The sequence below is a fragment of the Mobula birostris genome, chromosome 7 (genome assembly GCF_030028105.1).
Source record: "Mobula birostris isolate sMobBir1 chromosome 7, sMobBir1.hap1, whole genome shotgun sequence".
In the NCBI taxonomy this organism is placed as follows: Eukaryota; Metazoa; Chordata; class Chondrichthyes; order Myliobatiformes; family Myliobatidae; genus Mobula; species Mobula birostris.
In genome coordinates this window covers 29221741-29247998 of record NC_092376.1, presented here as the reverse complement: position 1 = coordinate 29247998, position 26258 = coordinate 29221741, and the positions used below count along the sequence as shown (strand labels likewise).

General features: G+C 39.5%; 1 protein-coding gene across 3 annotated transcripts in view; it reads left to right on the top strand.

The window, feature by feature from the left end:
• The window catches only part of LOC140200080 (F-BAR and double SH3 domains protein 2-like), a 245379-nt gene that overhangs the window by 26734 nt on the left and 192387 nt on the right, over positions 1 to 26258 (top strand). For all 3 annotated transcript variants that reach the window (XM_072262822.1, XM_072262820.1, XM_072262821.1), the window contains exon 3: positions 16268 to 16313. In XM_072262822.1, coding sequence (XP_072118923.1) covers positions 16268 to 16313 — 46 coding nt within the window. The remainder of the gene's footprint in view (positions 1 to 16267; positions 16314 to 26258) is intronic.

Here is a 26258-nt window from a genome sequence, read left to right as displayed (position 1 = left end):
CATTTCAGCCCTGGGGAAAATATCTCTGACTATTCACACGATCAGTGCCTGTCATCATCTAATACACCTCTATCAGGTCACCTCTCATCCTCCGTCACTCCAAGGAAAAAAGGCCGAGACTTGTTACAGATTTGCATCAGCAAAACACCCATCCACAACTATTCTCTGCTTCCTAACACCAAGCATGTTTTGGACCTAGTTTGTGACACACTTGGGATCTCTTGTGCTATCTCTTGACCTTCTGGGCTAGCTACCCTGTCAAAAGCCTTAAAGTCTATGTAGGCTGCATCCGCTGTTTGCCTTCAATGTTCTTGGTTATTTCCTTGATTAAATTTATGAAACCTAATCTCCCCTGTACAAAACCATACTGATGATTTTTAATGTCCTTGTCTTTGCAAATGAACATAAATCCTGTCCCTCAAAATCTCCAACAGCTTTTCTGCCACTGGTATAATGCTTACTAGCCTCTAAGTGTATCGTTCTTGCCCTTTCTGAACAATGGGGCAACATCATCTATCCTCCCGTACCTTGCATGTAGCTAATAAAGTTGCAAAGATCTCCATCAGAGCCTCCCCCCACAACCCCTGCAATCTCCTCCCTTGCTCACTGTACCATTCTGGAAGAGATCCTGTCAGTCCCTGGGTATTTATTCACTCTGTTGTGTGCCAGTCCTCCTTCCTAATATAGACATACTTCAGAATATTGTCATGTACTTCCCTTTACTCTCTTGTCTCTAATTCCTTCTCCCTGTTGAATACTAATGAGAAGTTATCGTTTTAATTCCCACATTAAGTCCCTTCTGGAGAGATCTATCTTTATCCCCTTGCTTTAAATTTCCTTAAAAGGTTTTGGTATTCTCCTTAAACCTACTGCCCAAGTTATTGGATTTGCATAAAATATTTTTGGTCCTAAAATGAAGAACTTAGTCATATTTAGTTTTAAAATTAACTATTCATTTTTATTGAGGAAATAACCAAGCAGAATCCTTCTATTGATTTTCTTTTGAACTTTTAAGGTTACAGTTTAATAATGATATTATTATATGTAGTAATTATTTCCAAACATCGTAAGTGCTATTGCTGTATAGTGGTTTGCCTTTTATTTCAGTTTCCACTTCACCTTATTTCATTGTGGTTAAAGTGAAAATTGACTCAATGACTTGAGCAAGTGTTTTGAAAAAGTGGTGCAGAACGTAAATCGAAAGTGAAAGTTAAAAGTAAAGCAGTTAGGTAACAAACCCAGAAGCGCAGAAATTGCTATTGATACATTAGAAAAATGGGGCACCCTCCTATGCATTTGGGAAATTGGCAAAAGCTTGCAGCTCAAAGTGACTGATTACTTTGTAAACTAAACTATGTAAACATTCAACACTATATCCTAAGTGCACAAAACGTGAAAAAGTGCTGTAGCTATTAGGAAATGCCCCTCGAAGTTGAATTTTTGTCATTTTTCTCGCCCCTATGGTTTGGTACTATTGATGTATTTTCCTTGTGTAAACAGGAAAGGAATTTTGTTGATTTTCAGAAACTTTGAATTTAAAGGAACAATCTTTTTTTTCCCTTGAAAACAATTGCTCTCCAATATCAGCAGATAGCTACAAGTCTGTTGCATGAAAGCAATGCATCAATATTTATTTTATGAGCATGGGGTTACTCCAGGAAATAAATTCAGTATTGGAAAGAACAGTTAAATTCAGTCTTCCTCATTAAATATGATCATCCAGGGTGGTGGGTTAGAGAGCTGGGGTGATAGTGCATTTTCAGATTTAAAAACAAAATTTAATGGACTGCCATGACCCAAACCATCTCGTGGATTTTGGCCAAAGGTAAACAAAATCATTAACTAAAACAGATCGCAATAGTTATTCAAAATTCAAGGTAAATTTATTTTCAAAATACGTAAATGTTACCATATACAACCCCGAGATTCATTTTCTTTTGGGCATACTCAATAAATCCATAATAGAAAAATAACCATAATAGAATCAATGAAGACTACACCAACTGTGCATTCAGCTAGTGTGCAAAAGGCAACAAACTGTGCAAATACAAAAATAACGTAATAATAATTTTTAAAAAAGCAACAAGTATTGAGCAGATGAGGTGAAGAATCCTTGAAAGTGGGTCCATAGGTTGTGGGATCATTTTAGTGATGAAGCAAGAGAAGCTATCCCCTCTGGTTCAAGCGCCTGGTGACTAAGGGGTAATAACTGTCCCTGAACTTGATGGTGGTGAGTCCTGAGGATGCTGTATCTTCTTCCTGATAGCAGCATCGAGAAGAGAGCTTCTCCTGGGTGGTTTGGGTCTCTGATGATGTATGCTACTTTCCTGAAACAATGCTCCATGGAGATGTGCTCAATGGTGGGGTGGGGGGGGGGGGCCATGGAGAATGGGCTATATCCACTACTTTTTGTAGGATTTTCCATGCAAGGGTGTTAGTGTTCCCATACCAGGCTGTGATGCAGGCTTGACATTTCAAAGTTGCATAAGGCAATATCTGAATTTATTTCCATAGTTCCTTATGGTAGAAAAGAGGCCATTTGGTTGATGAAGTTTATGTGATGGTTATGTGTAAATAATTCCATGCCAACCAGATAGCAACTTATAATAAGTTATTCTAGATGTTTGTTGGTTTAGTTATTTGCCACAGATTCCAATTTTGAAGCTTGCTTTGATTTCTAATGAACGTCACAAACGGCTCAGACATAATGGCATGACATTTCCACTCCTTAGAGTGGGTTGGGCCATACATTGAACTGCATAGTAAACCAATGAGTCATAAAACTGCCTGAGACAAACTGGATTCAAGTTGACACTAGTTCACTTACAGCATATAAAGAGGGAGGAGTACTTTAGGTTAATGTTTCCTTTATTTTTCCTTCTACATATTGATTTTTGACTTTACATGACTTTTATAAAAGATATGTAACAAAGGGTAAATTTTTCAATTATTTCTCACTCTAATAAAATCAACAGGTGTTCAATAATCGAACAGACTCAGTGGAGAGAAGAATAGATTTATCATTTCAGGTCAATGCGTTTCATTGACTTTTTTTTTTGCAGACCATTGTTGATTTTGAGTACCATAAGTTCCTGTACAGGAAAAACATATTGCCATCAAGGAAATTTGTATTCAAGTAGTATGTACAGTTGCAAGAAAAAGATTATGAACCTTTTGCAGTTACCTGATTTTCTTCATTAAGTCATCTTTGTCACAATAATAGAAAAACACGTTCTGCCTAAACTAATACCACAAACAATTGTACTACTTCTCATCAGTACTGTGTACACCATTTAAACAGTCACAGTATAGGTTCAAAGGAGTATGTGAACCTCTGGGGTAATGACTTTTTAAAAGAAGTTATTTGGAGTCAGGTGTTCTAATCAATGAGATGAGTTGAGAGGTGTGGGTTGTAAAGGTGCCCTGCCCTATTTTTTTTTAAAAAGGCAGACAAAGTCAGGTTACTGAAATAGCCAGCTCTTCTCAAGAAAGATCTGTTTGGGTTCACCATGCCTCGATCAAAAAAAAAAATTTAAGAGGACCTTAGAAGAAGAATTGTGGAGATGCATGAAGCTGGAAAAGGCTACAAAAGCATTTCTGAAGACTTGAGTGTTCATCAGTCCATTGTAAGAGAAATTGTCTACAAATGGAGGAAGTTCAGTACTGCTGCTACTCTCTCTAGGAGTGGGCGTTCTGCAGAGGTCACACGAAAAGCAGAATGTACGATGCTGAAGGAGGTGAAAAAGAACCCAAGGATAACATTAAAAGACCTGCAGAAATTTCTCGAACTTGCTCAAGTCTCTGTTCATGTGTCCACTATAAGGAAAGTACTGCATAAGAATGGTGTTCATGGAAGGACACCACAAAGGAAACCACTGCTCTCCAAAAAAAAAACTTGCTGCACATCTCAAGTTTGCAAAAGACCATCTGGATGTTCCACTCTTTGGGAACAATGTTCATTGGACCGATGAGACAAAAGTTGAACTTTTTTTGCAGAAGTGTATGAAGGAAAAAGGGCACTGCACACCTACACCAAAACCTCATCCCAACTGTGATACATATTGGAAGGAGCATCGTGGTTTGGGGCCTTAGGGCCTGGACAGCTTGAGGGCACAATGAATTCAAAATTGTATCAAGACATTTTACAGGAGAATGTCAAGAGTAGCAGTCTGTCACCTGAAGCTTGATAGAAGTTGGATGATGCATCAAGACAATGATCCGAAAGGTGAGTAAATTAACAACAGAATGATTTAAAAAGAAGAAAATTTGTGTTTTGGAATTGCCAAGTCAGAGTCCAGACTGTAATCCAATTGAGGCATGACCTGAAGAGTACATGGAAGGTATCCCAGAAATATTGATGAACTAAAACAATTTTGAATGGTGAAATGGTCTAAAATTCCTTCTCTGCATTGTGCAAGTCTGGTTAGCAGCTACAGGAAATGTTTGGTGGAGGTTATTCCTGCTAAAGGAGGTTCTACCAGTTATTAAATATAAGGGTTCACATACTTTTTCCAGTCTGGACTGTGAGTGATTAAACAACGTATTTAATAAAGACATTTAAAGTACAATTGTTTGTGAGTTATTAGTTTAGGCAGATTACTTGTCTATTATTGTGACTCTGAAGATCAAACCACATTTTATGAGGAATTAATGGCGAAAACAAGGTAATCGCTAACTTTTTTACAAACTTTTTCTTGCAATTGTATCTTCTAGAATCCCACTTTTCTAACTGATTTGAAAGGTAGGATTCCTGGTACAGTGATTGTGCAGGGCTAAATTATCAGTTACATTACAGGAAGAGTCTAATAGGTACATGGACAGTAGAAGAAATGGACATTTTTTAATGAAACCAACAAAATTAATTTTAATTTTAAAATATTTTTCTATCATTCCCCTCTGAATTATTCTAAAGCTTAATGTATCCTTAATGTATCCTTGTTTATTTGTCTTGCATGTGCTGCTTGAGAGAGGATGAAACAACTCAATATACAAAATCTGAAATATGGTACATTACCCATATTAAAATTATGGATAATGTACAGTTTATTAAAAAGGGTCTGAGGTCTGATTTGCTGTTACTTAAACCTGCTTTCATATCAACTACATTTCAATTTGCATAGTTTTTAATATAGGTAAATTTTAACTTTTCTTTGCAGCAGTAAATTTTCCACACAAAACCCGGAAATTATATAGGGCCGGTGAGAGACTAAGGAGCAGATTTTGAGGAGGGGAGAGAACTAGTGAGTTGCCCTACTGAAAGCCTAGCAATAAATTGAGAAGCAATGTAAAGAAAAATAAAAGTACTAGAAGTCAGCTAGAACTGCAGATGTTCTGAGGGTTGTAGAGCTGAAGGATATTATAGGTAAGGCAAGGTATTGGAGAATCTGAAAATTGAGATATTGGTTGACTGAGAAAAAGACACTACAGCGTAATGGGTGAATGGAATTTGTCACAAATTAGGATGTAGGCAGCATGAACTTTGCATCTAGAGTTTAAAGTATGGTCAAATGATCTTTGTAATATTCAAGCTAAAAGACAGCAAATAGATGAATACAGATTTAAGCTGAAAAATATATGAGGAGTACAGTCAGACAGCATTGTGGAGATAGGAATGGTTTGCCTTTATGATATGGTTGGAATCAACACTGGTGCATCTCGGGTGTGTGCTTAGCCCACTGCTCTGCTCTGCTCTACTCTATACCCATAAATATTGGTATTAGGCATAGCTCAAATACCATATATAAATTTGCTGATGATAGATTGTTGGTAGAATCTCAGATGGAGACGAGAGGGCGTACAGGAGCAAGATATTCCAATAGCGTAGTGGTGCCGCAGCAATAACCTTGCTCTCAACGTCAGTAAGACAAAAGAGCTGCTTGTGGACTTCAGGAAGAGTAAGACAAAGGAACACATACCAATCATCAGAAGTGGAGAGAGTGAGCAGTTTCAAGTTCCTGGGCATCAAGATCTGAGGACCTAACCTGATCCCAACATATTGATGCAGTGATAAAGAAGGCAAGACAGTGGCTATACTTCATTACAAGTTTGAAGAGATTTGGTATGTCAACAAATACACTCAAAAACTTCTACAGATGTACTGTGAAGAGCATTCTGACAGGCTGCATCACTGTCTGGTATAGGTTGGCTACAGCACAGGACTGAAAGAAGCTGCAGAGGTTGTAAATTTACTCGGCTCCATCTTGGGTACTAGCCTACAAACTACCCAGGGCATCTTTAGGGAGCGGTGTTTCAGAAAGGCAGTGTCCATTATTAAGGACCTCCAGGGCTCGGGACAGACTTTAACTTTCTTTTAACAGCACCCAGGGCGGGCCTTTTTCTCATCAGGTAGGAGGTACAGAAGCCTGAAGGCACATACTCAGTGATTCAGGGACAGCTTCTTCCCCTCTGCCATCCGATTCCTAAATGGACATTGAGCCCATGAACACGATCTCACTTTTTTAATACATATTTGGTTTTTTGCATGATTTTAATCTATTCAATAGACGTATACTGTAATTTTCCCTCTTCTATAGTAAGTATTATATTGAACTACTGCTGCTAAGTTAACAAATTTCATGACATATGTGAGTGATAATAAACCTGATTCTGAATCTCACCATCTAAGTCATGTACAATATACAAGGATGAGAACATGAAAAATGGGAGCAGAACGAAGCAATTTGGCCCCTTATCTGATCCCTTACTTGATAACATCAAGCTAATAATATCTTGGTCATAACTCTCCTTCCAGAAACTGTTATCAAAATTAAGTTTTTTTTCATCATCTGGAATATGTTAAATTACTTTGCTTTCACAGCTCCCTGGGAAATAATTCCAAAGATTCTCAACTCTTTGTAGCATCCTCAGTCTTACATGAACAACCTCTTTATCTCTAGGAAGAGGTACAGTCAACGTTTCAGGCCGAGACCCTTCGTCAGGACCAACTGAAGAAAGAGCTACCCCCCCTGCCCCTCCCACTTTTAAATCTCTTACTAGCTCTTTCTTCAGTTAGTCCTGACGAAGGGTGTCGGCCTGAAACATCGACTGTACCTCTTCCTAGAGATGCTGCCTGGCCTGCTGCATTCACCAGCAACTTTGATGTGTGTTGCTTGAATTTCCAGCATCTGCAGAATTCCTCGTGTTAACCTCTTTATCTGACAGTTTGTCCATAATCCTAGATTCTCTCATGAGGAGAATCGTTCCCTCTATTTCTATTTCAAACTTCTTCAGAACTTACTGTACTTAAATAAAGACTTTTGATTCTGCTACAATACCAAGTTATGGGATCAACATATTTAGCCTTTCATCAAATATCAGCCCTTCATCCAATAATTTACTGAATTTTCTGTTTCCAGTGTAGGTAATTCCTTAAATATGAAGACTGATATAAAATGCAGTATTCTAGCTGTGGCCTGCACCACCTCTGCATGTAGTTGTAGCAAAGTTTTCCTTCTTTTACACTTTAACCCCTTTGCAATAAAGGGTAATATAGATTGAACAACCATTATCTGAAATTCCAAAATCTGAAAACCTTCAAAAATCTGAATTCTTTTTTGAGCATTGACATATATCACAAATGGAAAATTCCACAAGGTGCTGGGAACGTTCCTAGGTGAAGTGCAGGTCTCTGCATTTCAGACACCTTTGAGAAGTGACCTTGCATGTGTGATGTACAGAAGTTAATGAAAAATGGAAAAACACTGCAGAAAGCAAAAAATGAAGGTGTCAGTTGTGTATTTAAAGAATGGATTCATCAGTGTCACAGTGAAGATATGTGGATTGCTAGTATGCTGATAATGAAACAAGCAGAGATATTACAATGAACTGAAAATTGAAGGTAATTGTGAATATTCAGCGGGCTGGTTACAGATATTTAAGAAGAGGCATAACATTAAATTTTTAAAGATTTAAAAAAATTAAAGATGCTGATCATGAAGCAGCAGAGAAATTCACTGATTTTGCAAAGATTGTCACTGGTGAAAATCTAACACCAGAACAAGTCTGTGATGCTGGTTGTTTTTGTACCTTACATAAAAGCTTTAAAAAAAAGTAAAATACAAGTAGTGTACTGTAACCTTATAATCAAATCACAGCATTGTAGGTAGAGACTGAAAGGCTGCTGTTTGTTGTTCAACAGCTGATTCAGTTATTCTCCCAATGCTACTGTGCTGCTTTTGTTATCTTGCACACATTATATTTTCATTATATTAATGGTATGTAATAATTGTTACTGTTAGGTGCATATGTGAGATGAACAAGTGCAAGACAAAGACTACTTACCTGTACCGCACTAATGCAGAGTCGGAAATGATGGCAATCCCAAGCTATCTCATTATATATTCCAAAACCTGAAATTCAAAACACTTCTAGCTGCAAACATTTCAAATAAGGGGTACTCAACTTATATTCTTTTTGATTTCTTAATTATTTGCAATGCCTGTTTGATAACTTTCTTATAGGGCACTTGGCATAAAGTACGCTTTGTACAGCAGCATTTTGCAATTTCTCTCTGTTTAGTATTTTGCTTGCTACCAAGGTAGATAACCTCATTTTTCATTACATTTTTCTGCCAAGTTTGTGCTTGCTTTCTCATTTGTCTTTTACTGATTTTGTGTTATAGTCTCAATTTACTTTTTTGTCACCTACAGATTATTAATACAGTCATTAATCCAGATTGTTAATAGTTGAGGGCTTGGCATTCATCCTTTTTGTACTCTGGGTGCTTGCCAACCTGAAAATGATCTAATTAGCACAATCCTTTTATCTGTTAATCCTCCAGATGGATTATTAATGTGAATGGCATGGCGCAAGGTCTTGCACTTGTTTTTTGCATTCATACACATGAATACTTTTTACGTGGTACCTTGTGCAGTGCCTTTATCCACCTTGCATGTTCCATTCTCAAAGTACTCCAATAAGTTTGTCATAGATTGCCCTTTCGTGAAACCATGTTGGCTGTAGAGACTCAGTAGATCAGACAACATCAGAAGAGGGAAAGAAATAGTTAATATTTCTGGTGAAGTCAATGAATCATGACTGAGATTGTAAAAGGGAGATGGCCAGTATAATGAGAGAAGAGGTGAGGCAGGAACTGGCAAGTGATAGGTGGATCTAGGTGAGGAGAAATGATAGGCAGATGGATTTGATTAGAGGAAGGAAACATGAAGATAATGAGGCTAGGGGAGTAATAAGTAGAGACAACAAAAGACTACAGCGTATGGAAGCTGAAAAGAAAGGAAGGTGATGAATGGAACCAAATAAGGGAAGTAGCGATAGGGAATCCAGTCACCATCCTGCATCAATTTTCATCGATACCTTGCTACTTCATAATAAGTGAGAAAGAAGTGGCAATGAAGTTGGGGGTTATTAACCTGTTGAAATTGATGTATTTTTGCAAGATCTTGATGAGGGTTGGTTTGCAGAAGTTTCTCATGCTTTCCTGAGATATTTGCCCTTACAAACCTGTTCCCTCATAATTAAGCTACCTCTTATTCTATCTTTTGCAAATAAGCTCCCATTTCAAAGGTTTTGTTATTTTTTTCAAATACAACACCTGCAGTACATCCTCGTTAACAATCTCATCATAATTTTCTTAGCTTCATTGATGCCATTTGATAGCTCCCAGCTTCCTTCTATTCTCGGAAACACGAGGAACACAAAGTTGCTGATGAATGCAGCAGGTCAGAAAGCATCTTTAGGAAGAGGTACAGTTGACGTTTCGGGCCGAGACCCTTCGTCAGGACTAACTGAAAGAAGAACTAGTAAGAGATTTGAGAGGGGGAGGGGGAGATCCAAAATGATAGGAGAAGACAGGAGGGGGAAGGATGGAGCCAAGAGCTGGACAGTTGATTGGCAAAAGGGATATGAGAGGATCATGGAACAGGAGGCTTAGGGAGAAAGAAAAGGGCGGGGGGGGGGACCGGAGGATGGGTAAGGGGTAGAGTGAGGGGGACAGAGGGAGAAAAAGGAGAGAGAGAAAAAGAATGTGTGTAAATAAATAAATAAATAAATAAATAACGGGTGGGGTACGAGGAGGAGGTGGGGCATTAGCGGAGGTTTGAGAAGTCAATTTTCCCTTACTACCATTCAGGGCCCCAGACAGTCCTTCCAGGTGAGGCAACACTTCACCTGTGAGTCGGCTGGGGTGATATACTGCGTCCGGTGTTCCCGATGTGGCCTTCTATATATTGGCGAGACCCGACGCAGACTGGGAGACCACTTTGCTGAACACCTACGCTCTGTTTGCCAGAGAAAGCAGGATCTCCCAGTGGCCACACATTTTAATTCCACGTCCCATTCCCATTCTGATATGTCTATCCACGGCCTCCTCTACTGTAAAGATGAAGCCACACTCAGGTTGGAGGAACAACACCTTATATTCTGTCTGGGTAGCCTCCAACCTGATGGCATGAACATTGACTTCTCAAACTTCTGCTAATGCCCCACCTCCCCCTTGTACCCTATCAGTTATTTATATACACACATTCTTTCTCTCTCTCTCTCCTCTTTCTCCCTGTGTCCCTCTCACTATACCCCTTGCCTATCCTCTGGGGTCCCCCCCCCCCTCTTTCTCCCTGGGCCTCCTGTCCCATGATCCTCTCATGTCCTTTTTGCCAATCAACTGTCCAGCTCTTCGCTCCATCCCTCCCCCTCCCACTTTAAAAACACTTACTAGCTCTTCTTTCAGTTAGTCCTGATGAAGGGTCTCGGCCTGAAACGTCGACTGTACCTCTTCCTAGAGATGCTGCCTGGCCTGCTGCGTTCACCAGCAACTTTGTGTGTTGCTTCCTTCTATTCTGATTATTTTGTAGCTTCCAACTTGTACACAACTAGACGTTCTGGTGAAACTCGACAGTATTCCAAAAAATTCTAACTATGATTTATTTTGTCACCTTTTTTGACATTCCTCTAGCTTTCATGGTTAACAAATCCTATTTGAAGTATCAATATTCCATCAGAGATACTCAACTTTCATGGTTTCTTTGAATTTTGTAGATGTTTTAGTGAAAAGTTGTATGCTTTCTCAAAAATTCTCTAGATCCCCACTGAATTTCAATCTTTTTTAACGTTTCCTGTCAAATATTAATCCATCACTTGAAATGAAGTTGGATTATTCTTTCTTGTGTTTGACCAGGTCATTTCAATTTTCTAACATCCCAGAGAGTAAAGAAATAAATCTATAAAGCCTTCCTGTAATTCTTCATATGATTTTGATTACAGTGCTAGCTCAATATAATGGCTTTTATTGCATTTCATTTTGGCTGCATCGTGGCAATTTTCATGTCACCCAATTTGGAAATATTAGTTTACCTTCATAAATGTTGACAATGCCTTTTGTCAGCCTCTTATATCAAGATTGCATTGTTGTTTTCAGGTAAAGTACCTTATTTATGTGATCCACGTCTATGAATATTAAGATTTGATGCACTGTTACATGACCAAAACTGAACAGCATTTTAGTTGATCAAATAAATAATATTGATTTTAGTTGTTTCATTTTGTACTCTTGTGTTTTCATTCATGAAATTTAGATTCAGATTGTTTTTTATTTAAATAACTTGATTTCCAGATGTCTGCTCTTCGATGGCATTTACAGCTCTGATTTACTATATGCAGTCGGCCCTCCTTATCCGAGGATTCAACCAACCATGGATCGAAAATATTTGGGGGGGGGGGGGAATTCCAGGAAGTTCCAAAAAGCAAAACTTGAATTTGCCGCACTCCGAGCACTACGCTTAATCCATGCGAATGAAGTGATGTGTAGGCATACCCTGCTCTAACCTCCTGCCATATCTCAGATCCTCAGTCTCTCTCCAGCACTCATCATTTGAGCATTGTTCGCCTCGCGTCTTGTTCGTTCGCTACTTGTGTTTACCCTTTGTTTCTGTGAAGGCATCGTCAAGTGCATTAGGGCGACTTACACCCGCCTCACCTTCGGGAGGATTCGTGCTGCACTTGGTACTAACCCTGACTGCAGCATCATGAATTTATAGAAGAGCTTCACAATTGCAGAGGCTGTATATGCCCGAAAGCCCGAGACAGTCAATGTATGTTGGAAGCCATTATGGAGTGAGGTAGTCAGTGATTTCAGGGGCTTCCCCACTATTGATGCAGAAGTCGGGAATATCTTGAATGTTGCAAGGGAAGTTGGTGCGGAAGGCTTATCTGACATGATTGAGGACAGTGTTGAGGAACACATAGAAGAGCGTAGAGAAACCCTTACCAACAAGGAACTCAAGGATCTGCTGAAATCCTCTACAGAAGATGTAGAGGAGGCAGAGCCATCAATTTGGACACTTGAAAAATTTGCAGCAGTTTTTCAACAGGCGCAAGTGTTAAAGGATATGATCCTCGAGTACAATCCTTCGATGGAACGAAGCCTCCATGTCACCCAAGGGATAACAACATGCCTACAACCACTGCAAGATTTGTTTGATGATGCAAAGAAAAAGAAGAAACAGCTTCCTATAACAATGCTTCTAACCAAAGCATCTGCAATTGTGAAGCTTGGACCTTCAACGCTTGAAGATCCTCAGCCCTCAACCTCCACAGATCCTGACATTAGTATTATTGAGCCTCCTCCAAAGTGTCATTATTCCCTAAACAATACAGTATAACAATTAATTACATAGCATTTACATTGTATTAGGTATTATAAGTAATCTAGAGATGATTTAAAGTATATGGGAGGATGTGCGTAGATTATATGAAAATACTACGCCATTTTATATAAAGGACCTGGGCATCTGTGGGGTGTCCTGGAACCAATCCCCCGCAGATACCAAGGGATGACTGTACAGTGGATTCTAATTAATTGGGACACATTGGGACTAGTACATTTTGCCCAATTAAGTGGCTGCCTCAATTAGTCAAAGTTTTCATGGAAGTAGTTAAAAAGGGATAAAAAAAGACAAACTACCATCTAACTGAATAAAAAAATCATATATTTAAATGAAGTACAGAACAAATTTGAACACTGTTAATACTACCTCAGTACTACAAAACTGTATCGATTCTTAATAGTTATCGATGGAGGAATTAATCCAGTGTAGGTTGCCACTTTCTTTTGATTGACTGCAAATGAACAAAATCAGCATAGACACCCTCTGTAGATAATAGACTGCTTTCATACAATGCTATTAATGATTGCATCCTCCAAATCTTCATTTTCATTGTAACATTCAAGAAGATTGTTGATACATTCAAATTCGTTGTAGTTTCTAACTTGTTGAAGTGGAGAAATTTGTTTCATTTCTAGCATCCAAATCTGAATGCTTGAAATCGCAGTGTGCAAAGCAGTTCAGAATTGTCTCTATTTCTCGCGACTATCAGTGACAAAAATCACTGCTTTTATGAACACAAGCACATGCAACTGACACTATTTAAAAACTGTTCACTTAAAGCACAGTGTAGTGTCTTCACAGCCACAGAAATGCAAGCGTCTGACTCTAGTTAGAAACCATGCAGCAGCAGCCATTAAAGCAGCATATTGTCCTAAATAAACGAGGAGAATCCCAACTGTTTTCTCGATTAGTTATTGTTCTTTAAAAGATGTCCCAAATAAGTGCTGCTCAATTAACCAACAGCCCAATTGACCGGAATCCACTGTACTACTTTTTAATTTTCTTGATCATCTTGATCAAAGTTGCCATCCCTCATCACAAGTGATTCCAAGTTAAGTTCATGCCTTTAAATGTTAACTGAAGACAAAATTTAGTATCTTTAATATATTTCCGGTTCACGAATAATGGCAAAGAGAGTAAGGGATCACTTAAAGATGAGGCAGAATGTAAACTCAAAATTCTGAATGCAAAACGTGTCAAACCTTGAAGTGGATGGGCTACAGCAGCAGAACATGAACTCAATAACCCAATAAAGTAGCCACTGAGTGTATGAGCAGGTTCCTATGCCTTTGAAAAGAGATTTTGGAACTTTGAGAAGTGACTACTATGATGATGGTTGCTTTATCTTGTTCCCTGACATTCACCAGATAATGTGTTGGATCTCTTTTTTTTATATTTGATTACTGAAAAGAGGTCAGGAACTTTAGAGTGTGAAGTGACTGAGAACAGCATAGCTTTCCTCTCGTTTGCTTGATTTGTATTTTAAAAACTGTGTGCAAGTATGATTTTTTTCTCATGTGCTTACCCCTCAAGCAGGTGACTGAAATAAATATTCTTTTAAAGTCGCAGTTTGTTTTATTGAAATATTGGTGTAAAGTTATTTAGAGAATTGAAAGTTTTGGAGAAGCATGTTTAAATCAACTTACTAATCGCATTGAGGATTTGAGGATTCAAGATTGTGTTACATTTTTAAACACATCGGTTGAATTTCTGTTGTCACAACAGGCCATTGCTGTGAGAATGCGGAAGGAGGACTTCAGCTGAGAGTTAAACGACCTTCCTGTTTTCATGTGCGTTAATGGGCATCTGTGAGGAAAATAAGAAGGGGAAATGGGCTTGCTGTGAGACCGGGTATAGACTTAATGGGCTTAGTGGCCTCCTCCTTTGTTAAGGAAAGATAAAAATTCCTCGTTATTGCAGATCCTCTAACTCTGTGCAAAATAAGGGCTGCAGTCCCATGTTTGAAGATCTCCCGAAGGTTTTCATCAACTCCAAATAGTTTTTATTTTAGTATACAAATTCCCAACTATAGCTCCTACAGAATTCTGGGCAGAATATTACTTTAGTCCTATAGCAAAATGACTTAGACAAATGTGAGTTGTTTTCTCAGTCACAGAGTTAGACGTGTGGTTTTCATCTGCCTCCCAAGCCATTCAGAATCTGATATGAAAATTTCTGTCCATTCTACTGTTTAGTACTTCAGGATCTGCAGTTGGGTCTGAGATTGTTTTGTCCATGATTTATTACTCATCAGTTATTCTGGGGATCGCTAGGTTATCATGGATATTTTCAAAAGTACATTTAATGTCAGAGAAATGTACAAAATATATATCCTGAAATGCTTTTTCTTAGCAACCATCCATGGAAACAGAGGAGTGCCCGGAATTAATGACAGTTAAATGTTAGAACCCCAAAGTCCCCCCCATCTCCCCTCCCTCCCGCGTGTAAGCGACAGCAAGCAACGATCCCCCCTCCCCCCACCAGCAAAAAAATAGCATCAGCACCCACCACTGAGAACTCTAGCATGAGCAAAAGCAACAGCAAAGACACAGACTTGCATTTACCCCAAAGACTATATGCTCACCCAGTATTCAACAACCACAGGTTCTCTCTCTCCCCAATAAGGGAGAAAGAGATATTTCTGTTTCACAGCGAGAGGGGAGGAATAACAACTTGTTGAAATACGATGTTAGAAGTCCGTTGCATCATTTTTTACACGCTCTGTGCCCAAAGATCTCAAGTCTCTGGGCACACAACTAAAGATGTTCCAGTTCCCATGACACACCGGTCCGGGTCACAGACCTTCGAAATGCCCGTCTCCAGAGCCCTGAGATCTGAGATCTCTAAAGGTGAGCTGAACTCTTAGGCCAGGCCCTTGGCATGTCGGATAACGGCCAGTCGTTACACCCTGAGTGCGGGTCCCATTCCCGCAAAGGACTGAAGTCAGCGTGTAACTCCAGGTCAGGGTCTTCAAAAGAACCCTGAAACGGAAAAATAGAGATATTAAAGATGGAAATAGAGCAGTTTCCAAAGATGCAAGCAAAGGAGTTGCCATTTAGCACCATCTTGACTAAGATCCGCCCTCCGGAGCTTTTGCAGCCAGATTTCAGTGGAAGTCCTTTTTGAAGTTCTACTTTAATTCCACCTGCAGTCATGCTGAGTAACAGTGCAGTTCTGCTTCTAATACATTGAAATACATATTACTTGAATGGTGTGTGGGTAAATGTGAATTTTTTTTCCTTTATAGTTTTCATTTATTCTTCCTGACATAATTTCATCCTTCTCCAAATATCACTATTGTTATTATGATGTCACTAAAACAGCTTTTTATACCTGGTTCTGTGTTTTTTTTTTAAAAAGTGCACAGTGAGAGATTTATAGCTTTTCTTTTTTGGATGTTGGTTAGCCAGTGTATTTTCATCATATTCTGTTTCAATTTTGGTTATGCTCTGGTTCTAATAGCTCATCTCCAACTTGAAAAGTTTCAGTTTCAGATCTGCTGTCTTTCTGTTTTGTTTGTTCTTTAAGAATCTCTAGAGTATTTTTTTTTGTCAAAAGTTGGAAGTTGAAATTTTAAATAGTTGAATATGAAGAGCACTTTAATAATTGTAGATGTATTGCTAATAATTTTCCTTCTCTTACAGGACTTTCAGTCAGAAAAGAATTGCAATTGAGAAAGACTATGCTCAGGTAACGTGTGAGTGATTTCTTTTTTAAATGTTTTGAAGTAATGGCAGTCAGGAGATTTCTTAAGTTCTGAAAATTGATATTGTTGCAAAGGACCTGGAAGTGCAAGGAAAGATGTGATAGATTCATAAGTAGGGATGTCAGTTTTTTTAAAGTTTACAGCTTGTAAGAAGAAAAAATAACGTTAATTTAACAATCAGAGGTGGTCTTCTCCGAGCTTATTCTATCCTGCAATGTGATTAATTTTGATATTTAACAAAACTGGGAAATTTAAGATTATTTTGGCATTTGTGAGGATTGTAAATCTGATTGCAGCCATCAATTGGAAAGCAGTCTGGAATAGAAGAGACAAAGATGGCATAAATGGTTAATCCATTTCAGGAAAGCTTTTCTTTCAAGAATATCTAAAAATATTCAATAAAAGCTTTTCTAAATGCAGAAATAGGTGTCCTGTACAGGTAGTGATTTGTCATTTTAGAAATGTAAAAGACATGGTTGATGGAAACTTTTTCTGAAGTGGAAGTAGGATTATAATGAGCTTGTAATCATGATTGTTTTGATTTGGTGAAATTGTTTACTTTTGCCATCCTTCAATAAATATACTTTATTAATTTGAAAAGTTTCAACTGTCCAAGACTCTTGTATATGGCATTTCAAAACTTCTTATAAACCAAATAAAGATTATAAATTTATTGATTGTCATCGTCCTTCAAATATAATAACGGTTTTATCAGTGCTATCTTTCACACAGTGGGGAGAATCTTTACAGCTCAACACTTGTGAAAATCGGGTCATAGTATGATGTTTAAACTCATCTAGGTTGCCCCCAAGATGCTTCTAGGTGGAAGCCATGAATCATTTACCACTTATTAGTTCCAGTATTATTAATATGAATCCACACTGCAAAATGGTAAAATTTCCTCACTTATGTGCAGTACTTAACTCTACAGTCCTCCAAACAGGGACTAACCAGAGCTCTTCTAATGTAACTGTATGAGCTTCTGTTTTTTTTCACTTCAATGGTACTGTAATTGAGGCCAACACTTGTGTTTTAACCTGTATACTTGTACCACAAGGCTTACCCCATCCCCACATCATTCAGTTTTACCTTCATGCCATCAGTCTTAGAATTTGTATGTTCCTGTCAGGATTAAAGGCAAAGTGAATAGGAATAAGGAACCTTGGTTCTCAAGGGATATTGCAACTCTGATAAAGAAGAAGAGGGAGTTGTATGACATGTATAGGAAGCAGGGAGTAAATAAGGAGCTTGAGGAGTATAAGAAGAGCAACAAAATACTTAAGAAAGCAGTCAGGAGGGCTAACAGAAGACATGAGGTTGCCTTGGCAGTCAAAGTGAAGGATAATCCAAAGAGCTTTTACAGGTATATTAAGAGCAAAAGGATTGTAAGGGATAAAATTGGTCCTCTTGAAGATCAGAGTGGTCGGCTATGTGCGGAACCAAAGGAAATGGGGAAGATCTTTGTATTTACTAAGGAAACTGGCATGAAGTCTATGGAATTAAGGGAAACAAGTAGTGAGATCATGGAAACTGTACAGATCGAAAAGGAGGAGGTCCTTGCTGTCTTGAGGAAAATTAAAGTGGATAAATCCCCGGGACCTGACAGGGTGTTCCCTAGGACCTTGAAGGAGACTAGTGTTAAAATTGCAGGGGCCCTGGCAGAAATATTTAAAATGTCGCTGTCTACAGGTGAGGTGCCGGAGGATTGGAGAGTGGCTCATGTTGTTCCGTTGTTTAAAAAAGGATCGAAAAGTAATCCGGGAAATTATAGGCCAGTAAGTTTAATGTTGGTAGTAGGTAAGTTATTGGAGGGAGTACTAAGAGACAGAATCTATAAGCATTTGGATTCTGATTTGGACCCATCCAATCTGTACAGGTCCCACCTTCCCCAGAAGAGATCCCAATGATCTAAAAATCTAAAACCCTGCTCCCTGCACCAACTCCTCAGCCACGCATTCAACTGCCATCTCCTCCAATTCTTACCATCACTGTCACGTAGCACTGGCAGCAATCCTGAGAATGCCACCCTTGAGGTCCTGTTCTTCAGCCTTCTGCCGAGTTCCCGAAACTCACACTTCAGGACCTCATCCCTCTTCCTGCCTATGTTGTTGGTCCCAACAAATTCCTATGTGCGAACATCACAATAGCCTGTCCTGGTTCAACTATGTGGGTGCTACAGCAAGAAAAGCCCATCAACAATTCTACTTCCTCAGGAGACTGAAGAAATTTGGCATGTCCTCTTTGACCTTCATTTTTTATTATTATTAATTAGTGCACCATAGAAAGAAGCATCCTGTTTGGATACATAATGGCTTGGCTTGGCAACTGCTGTGCCTGGGACTGAAAGAAACTGCAGACAGTTAAGGACACAGCTCAGCTCATCATGGAAACTAGCTTCCTCACCACCACGGACTCTATATTTCTGTCTGCCTCAGTAAAGCAACTAGCATAATCAATGACCACATTCATCCCCTTCGCCCACCACACTCACACATTCTGTCTTCTCCCCTCTCAGGTTGGATGCATTACTAAATGACAATAAAAGAGGACTGCGTGTCCTCGTAATCTAATCTAATCTAAGGTACAAAAACCTGAAAGCACACCACTAGAGTCAGGGACAGCTTCTACCCTGTTATAAAACTACTGAATTGTTCCCTATTATAGTAAGATAGACTTTTGACCTCACAAGCTACCTCTTTATGACCTTGGACCTTAATGTCTACCTGCACTACACTTTCACTATAGCTGTTAAGTTTCATTCCGCATTGTTATTGTTTTAGCTTGTACTACATCATTGCAATGTCTAATGAATTGGTCTAAATGAGCGGTATGCAGGACAAGCTTTTCACTGTCCCTCAATATATGTGACAGTGCAACTACAGTTCCATTGCAAATATCAAAATAATTAGTTCCTGAACATGAGGGGGACCAATAACCTTGTGAGCCGGTCTGCTAAATCTATTGGGGAGCGTTTAAAGTAATTTGGTAGGGATTGGGAACTGGAGTGATAAGGCTGAGGATGGGGCTGTTGGTTTACAAGCGGAGGCAGTGTGTATTGAGACTATCAGGAAAGATAGGCAGATGATGGGGAAAATTACAGTCAGTGGGATGAGTTGCTGTATACAAGGGGGACAAAATCTAAAAGGGTTGACTGATAAAGGACTTGAAGGTGTTATATTTGAATGCACGCAGTGTACAGAATAAAGCAGGTGATCTTGTAGCGCGGTTAGAAATTGGAAGGTATGCTGTGGGCATCAGAGTCGTGGCTGAAAGAAGATTTTAGTTGGATCTTGCATCTAAGGATACACATTGTTTCAAAAGGACAGTCAGGTAGGCAGAGGGGGTGGCATGGCTCTTTTGGTAAAAGAATGAAATCAAATATTAGAAAAACGATCGGAAGATGTAGAATTCTTGTGGGTAGAGTTAAGAAAATGCAAGCGTAAACCCCAGTGGGAGTTATGTACAGACCTCTGAGCACGACCCAGAGGGTGGGGTACAAATTACAATGGAAGATAGAAAAGGCAAGTCAAAAGGGCAATGTTATGTGGTCATGGGGGATATCAATAAGCAGGTAGATGGGGAAAATCAGGTTATCCCATAAGGGAGAATTTGTAGAATGTCTACAAGATGACTTCTTAGAGCAGCTCGTGGTTGAGCCCTCTAGGGGATCAGCTGTTCTGGATTGGGTGTTGTGCAATGAACCAGATTTGATTAGGATAAAGGAACCCTTAAGAGACCATTGATCATAATATGATAGAATTCATCCTGCAATTTGAGAGGGAAAAGCTAAAGTCAGATGTATTATGTACAGTGGAGTAAAGGAGATTAGAGGCATGAGAGAGAAGCTGATCAAAGCTGATTGGAAGGCGACACTAGCAGGGATGACAGCAGAACAGCAATGGCTGGAGTTTCTGGGAGCAATTTGGAAAATACAGGATAGATACATCCCAAAAAAGAAGTATTCTCAAGGCAGGATAATGCAACTGGCTGACAAGGGAAGTTAAAGCAAGCATAAAGGCAAAAGAGAGGGCATATAATAGAACAAAAAATAGTAGGAAGTTAAAAGATTGGGAAGCTTTTAAAAACCAACAGAGGGCAGCTAAAAAAGTCACAAGGGTTAAGAGTTGAAATGTAAAGGTAATTTAGCTAACTATATCAAACAGGGTACCAAAAGTATTTTCAGATATATAGGAAATGGCAGACAAACTGATTAAGTATTTTGCATCAGTCTTCACTGTGGAAGACACTAGCAGTAGAAGTTTGAGAGTGTCGGGGCAGAAGTGAGTGCAGTTGCTATTGCTAGAGAGAAAGTGCTTGGGAAGCTGAAGGGTCTGAAGGTAGACAAGTCACCTGGACCAGATGGACTACACCCCAGGGGCCTGAAAGAGTTAACTGAAGAGGTTGTGGAGGCATTAATAATGATCTTTCATGAATCACTAGATTCTAGCATGGTTCTGGAGGACTGGAAAATTGCAAATGTCACTCCACACTTCAAGAAGGGAGGGAGACAGAAGAACAGAAATAGGCCAGTTACCTGACCTCAGTAGTTGGGAAGGTGTTGGAGTCCATTATTAAGGATGTGGTTTCAGGGTACTTAGAGGCACATGATAAAATAAGCCAAAGTCAGCACAGTTTCCTTAAGTGAAATTTTTACCTAACAAATCTGCTAGAATTCTTTGAGGAGGATCAGTGAATGTTGTGTATTTGGATTTTCAGAAGTCATTTGACAAGGTGTTGCACATGAGGCTGCTTAACAAGATATGAGCCCAAGGTATTATAGGAAAGATACTGGCATGGATAGAGCATTGGCTGGTTAGCAGAAGGCAAAGAGTATGGAAGTAAATGGAGCCTTTTCTGGTTGGCTGCCAGTGAGTGGAGGTGTTCCGCAGGGATTGGTGTTGGGGCCACTTCTTTTTACATCGTATGTCGATGATTTGGATGACAGATTTGTGGCTAAGTTTGTGGGTGATAAGAAGATAGATGAAGGGACAGGTGGTTTTGAGGGAACAGAAAGGCGACAGAAGGACTTGGACTGAGTTAGAGAATGGGCAAAAAAGTGGTAAATGGAATACAGCGTCATGAAGTGTATGGTCATGCACTTTGGTAGAAGGAATAAAAGTGTAGATTATTTTTGAAATGGAGAGAAAATTCAAAACTCCAAAGTACAAAGGGACTTGGGAGTCCTCATGCAGGATTCCTCAAAGATTAATTTGCAGGTTGAGTCAGGGGTGAGGAAGGCAAATGCAATGTTAGCATTCATTTTGCGAGGACTAGAATATAAAAACAAGGATGTAATGCTGAGGCTTTATAAGATGCAGAAACGATATGCTGACATTGTAGAGGGTTCAGAGGAGGTTCACAAGAATGATTCTAGGAATGAAAAGCTTATCATACAAGAAGCAGTTGATAGCTCTCAGCCTTTACTTGCCAGAATTTAGAAGAATGAGGGGGAGAGGATCTTATTGAAATCTATCAAATATTGAAAAGCTGAGATAGAGTGGCTGTGGAGAAGATGCTTCCTATGGTGAGGGAGTCTAGGACCAGAGGGCACAGCTTCAGAAGAGAGAGGCATCCATTTAGAATGGAGTTAAAGAATTTCTTTAGCCAGAGTGTGGTGAATCTGTGGAAGTTGTTGCCACAGGTGGCTGTGGAGGCCAGGTCATTGGGTGATTTTAAGGGGATGTTGATAGGTTCTTGATTAGTCAAGGTGATGAAAGGTTATGGGGAGAAGGCAGGGTAATGGAGTTGAGAGGGAAATGGATCAGCCATGATGAAATGACATAGCAGATTCAATGGGTCAAATGGCCTGATTCTGCTCCTCTGTCTTTATGGTCTTATCATCCTTTGTTATCATAGTACTGTCATCAAGCTAAATCTGGCTCAAATTCTTTCTGTGTAGATGAATTTGCTACTTCAGTAAGGCAAAAGCTGTGGAGAACATCTGACTCTGAATACACTTGACTGACATGCATAGTAATTATTTAACTTTTATTATACTGTAAATTGTTATTAAAGACATATTATGAAGTCCAAAAGAAATTTTGGGTAAATTTAGTGACCCTCTGTAATAAGAAGCAAAATCTACCCAAGTTAGCATATGTGCCAATCTGGCAGTGTGCTTTCTTCAAGCCCATTTCAACTTAACAGATCATCAGAGGAAAAACACCTGGAAAGAAAGATCAAGGAAGCACTGGAACAAGGGTATCAACTGAGAGTAGCATGGTTAAAGGCTAGAGACCCTGTCAGAGGTTCACAAACTAAATTTCAGGAAAGACGGGCATAATTGGCAAAGCATCCAAAAGAGGAAATGGATTGTGCGTGGTCAGTTGAAGAATGGAACTTTCAAAAACAATATTTGAGTGTTGTGAAAGGAAATGGAAACATTCTGAAGGAATGAGAAGCATTCCTCTCATGTCTAGAAGATAAGCTGACTTGTTACCAATTAATAGAGCTGAGGAAAATGGAGTAGGATGTTAATGTCATGAGATTAAACACTTCTCGAGCATTCTCAAGTGAAGATAAACTGAAGGAAAATCTGGTTTAGGGTTTAGTATATTAAATAGGGAGATATGGCTATGTGAAAAGGTTGAAGCAAGACAGAGGTAGTAGAATGTATGTTTTAAATCTCCACCGCATCTGCTCTGAGGATGAGGCTTTCCGTTCCAGGGCATCTCAAATGTCCTCCTTCTTTAAGGATCGTGGTTTCCCTTCTACCGTCATCAGTGATGCCCTCACCCGCATCTCTTCCATTTCCCACACTTCGGCCCTCACCCCATCCTCCCGCAACCACAACAGGGACAGAGTTCCCCTTGTCCTTACCTACCACCCCACCAGCCTCTGGATCCAGCACATTATCCTCCGCAACTCCCGCCACCTTCAACAGGAGCCCACCACTAAGCACATCTTTCCCTCTCCACCCCTCTCTGCTTTCTGCAGGGATTGGTCCCTCCACGACTCCCTTATCTGCAAGTCCATTCCCACGGATCTCCCACCCAACACTTATCCCCATAAGCGTAAGTGCTACACCTGTCCCTACACTTCCTCTCCTGCCACCATTCAGGGCCCCAAACAGTCCTTCCAGGTGAGGCAACACTTCACTTGTGAGTCTGTTGGGGTCATCTGTTGCAACCAGTGCTCCCGGTGCGGCCTTCTCTACATCGGTGAAACCCGACGCAGATTGGGGGACAGCTTCGTCGAGCACCTCCACTCCGTCCGCCACAACAGACAGGATCTGCCGGTAGTCACCCACTTCAACTCTGCCTCCCATTCGCATTCAGATATGTCCATACATGGCCTCCTCTACTGCCATGATGAGGCTAAACTCAGGTTGGAGGAGCAACACCTCATATACCGTCTAGGTAGTCTCCAGCCCCTTGGTATGAACATAGGATTCTCCAACTTCCGGTAATTCCCTCCCCCTCCCTTCCTCTATCCCTATTTCACTCTGCCCCCTCCCCCAGCTGCCTATAACCTACCTCATGGTTCCGCCTCCTTCTACTACCCATTGTTTTCCTGCCTATGACGTCGATGCTTCCCCTCCCCCACCCCTTTGTCTTTCAAATTACTGGTCTTTCAACCGAACCTACAAGCATTCTTCAAATCCTTCCCCCTCCTTCATTCTTCAGTCCTGGCGAAGGGTTCCGGCCCGAAACATCGACTCATCGTTTCCACTGATACTGCCCGACCTGCTGAGTTCCTCCAGCGTACTGTAAGCGTTGCTTTGATCCCAGCATCTGCAGATTATTTTGTGTTTTAAATTTTTGCCTCTTAACTATATTGAAATGGTGGGTGCAAAGGGTACAAGAGAGAAATTTAGGGCAATGTTACTTAACGGGGAAAGAACTAATTCATTTTTGTTTTCTGGTGAACCCAGAATAGATTTTTTAGAATTTGAGCTTAAATTGCTTCAGATGGATTTAGATGGTATAAGTCAGTTGTGCAATAATAAGCACTGTAGCCATTTTATTAGTTATACCTGCTCGTTGATGCAAATACCTAGTCAGCCAATATTGTGGCCATAACTCAATGCATAAAAGCATGTAGACATGGTCAAGAAGTTCAGTTGTTGTTCAGATTAAACATCAAAATGTGGAAGAAATTTTATTTAGGTTACTTACACTGTGGAATGGTTGTTGGTGCCAGATGGGGTGGTTTGAGTATCTCAGAAACTGCTGTTCTTCTGAAATTTTAACACACAACAGTCTCTAGAGTTTACAGAGAAAGAAAATAACATCCAATGAGGGGAGTTTTGGGAGGAAAATGCCTTATTAATGAGAGAGATCAGAAGAGAATGGGCAGACTGATTCATGCCAATAGGAAGGTAACAGTAACTCAAATAACCACGTGATGTAAAAGAACATTGCTGAACCCACAACACATCGAACCTCGAAGTGGATGGGCTACAGTAGCTGAACACAATGAACATAATGGCCTCTTTATTAGGTGCAGGAGATACCTAATAAAGTGGCCACTGAACAACGTTCCCTCAGAAAGTTCTTTTACACCAGTATGGACCAATCATTGCTCTGAGCAGGAAGTTTTTACACGGCCTGAAAACTGCGCAGCGCTTCGAAAAAACATTGTATAAAAGAAAGTTCCAGCTGTGCAGCAACAAAGGCTAGGTACGTAAGAGCATTTCAGTTACTGCATGGCCGCACAACCATGCAGCTTAGAGGGGACAGTGCCACCGAGTATGTTGTCTGTTCTTGGGCTAGAAGTATAGCAATTATAATAGCAACTTATGAGAGTTAATGATTTGCTGGTATAAGAGCATCGTGATCATGGATTACGGATGTATTGTGTCTGATGGAGAACCGTTACCTGATTGGTATTTTAGAAGTACTATTGTAAGGAATGGACTAAAGTTTTCTCTTGACTTTTGTTAAGTTGCAGTTGAGAAGAGGTTCAGGAATGTAATTTGTACAACAAAGACTTCCTTGCAGAATGACGATAAATGTTGAAATATGACAAAAAAAATTAAATTCTTTATTTAAAATATCAATGTCAATTGCAGTTTAGGGGAGGATAGTGAGCCATTTTTGATTCATTGCAAGTCAAACTGATGTTATCCAGTTGTTTTGTTAGTTTAAAAAATGTAAAAAATAAAACTCATGCTGGAGACTATCGGTGGACATCATTTAATGCAATGCTGGATGAATTGAGTTAATTCTCTGCTCTTCCCAGGAAAGGTATTTCATTCTTAATTGCTTTGGCAAAGCTTATTTGACCGAATCAGCAGAAGTATGCTTTCTAATGTCTAAGCAAATGTTATTTGCAATTATAGGAATGTTTAGAGATTCCATTGTGCAGGAAAGGATCAATTCATACACTTGAAACCTGCATATGTACTTTCAAAAGATGTGGTGGATAGATTGAAATCTTAGTGTGTCTAGTGTATAAGATGAGTAATGGGACAAATTCTAATTAATGTCATGCATCAGATGGTTTTAGTGAATTCCAACTAGAGCATAGCTCTTGAGTTATTATATCTTTAACATCTATAATTAAAATCATTCCATTCAAAAATCCACTTTGAATGTTATTTTATGATGCAAGGCCAAGCATACCTGATCATAAAAATTGATTTAATTGAGGTCAGCTTGATCCTGACTCAGCATTTATTTTAACATGGTTATTAAATGTTATGAGTTCCAGAAGTGAAAGTGTACTTTACATCTCAATGTGTTATTGTACTACCTTGCAACAGTGTGGGACATTGTAGAAGCAGCAGACAGACAAAGAAGTGCTGTGTAACTGTGCAGTTAGAAGCAGGAAGGCTGCATGGGCTTTGTGGCCAGTGATCTCACTGGGTATTGATTTAACTACAGAAAGGATTCTGTGAAATTTGGAGTAAGTTAACATGGCTATTACAAAGTAATTAAGTCATTCAGTGACTTTGAAACGCATATGTTCTTAAGAAAACCATCTGT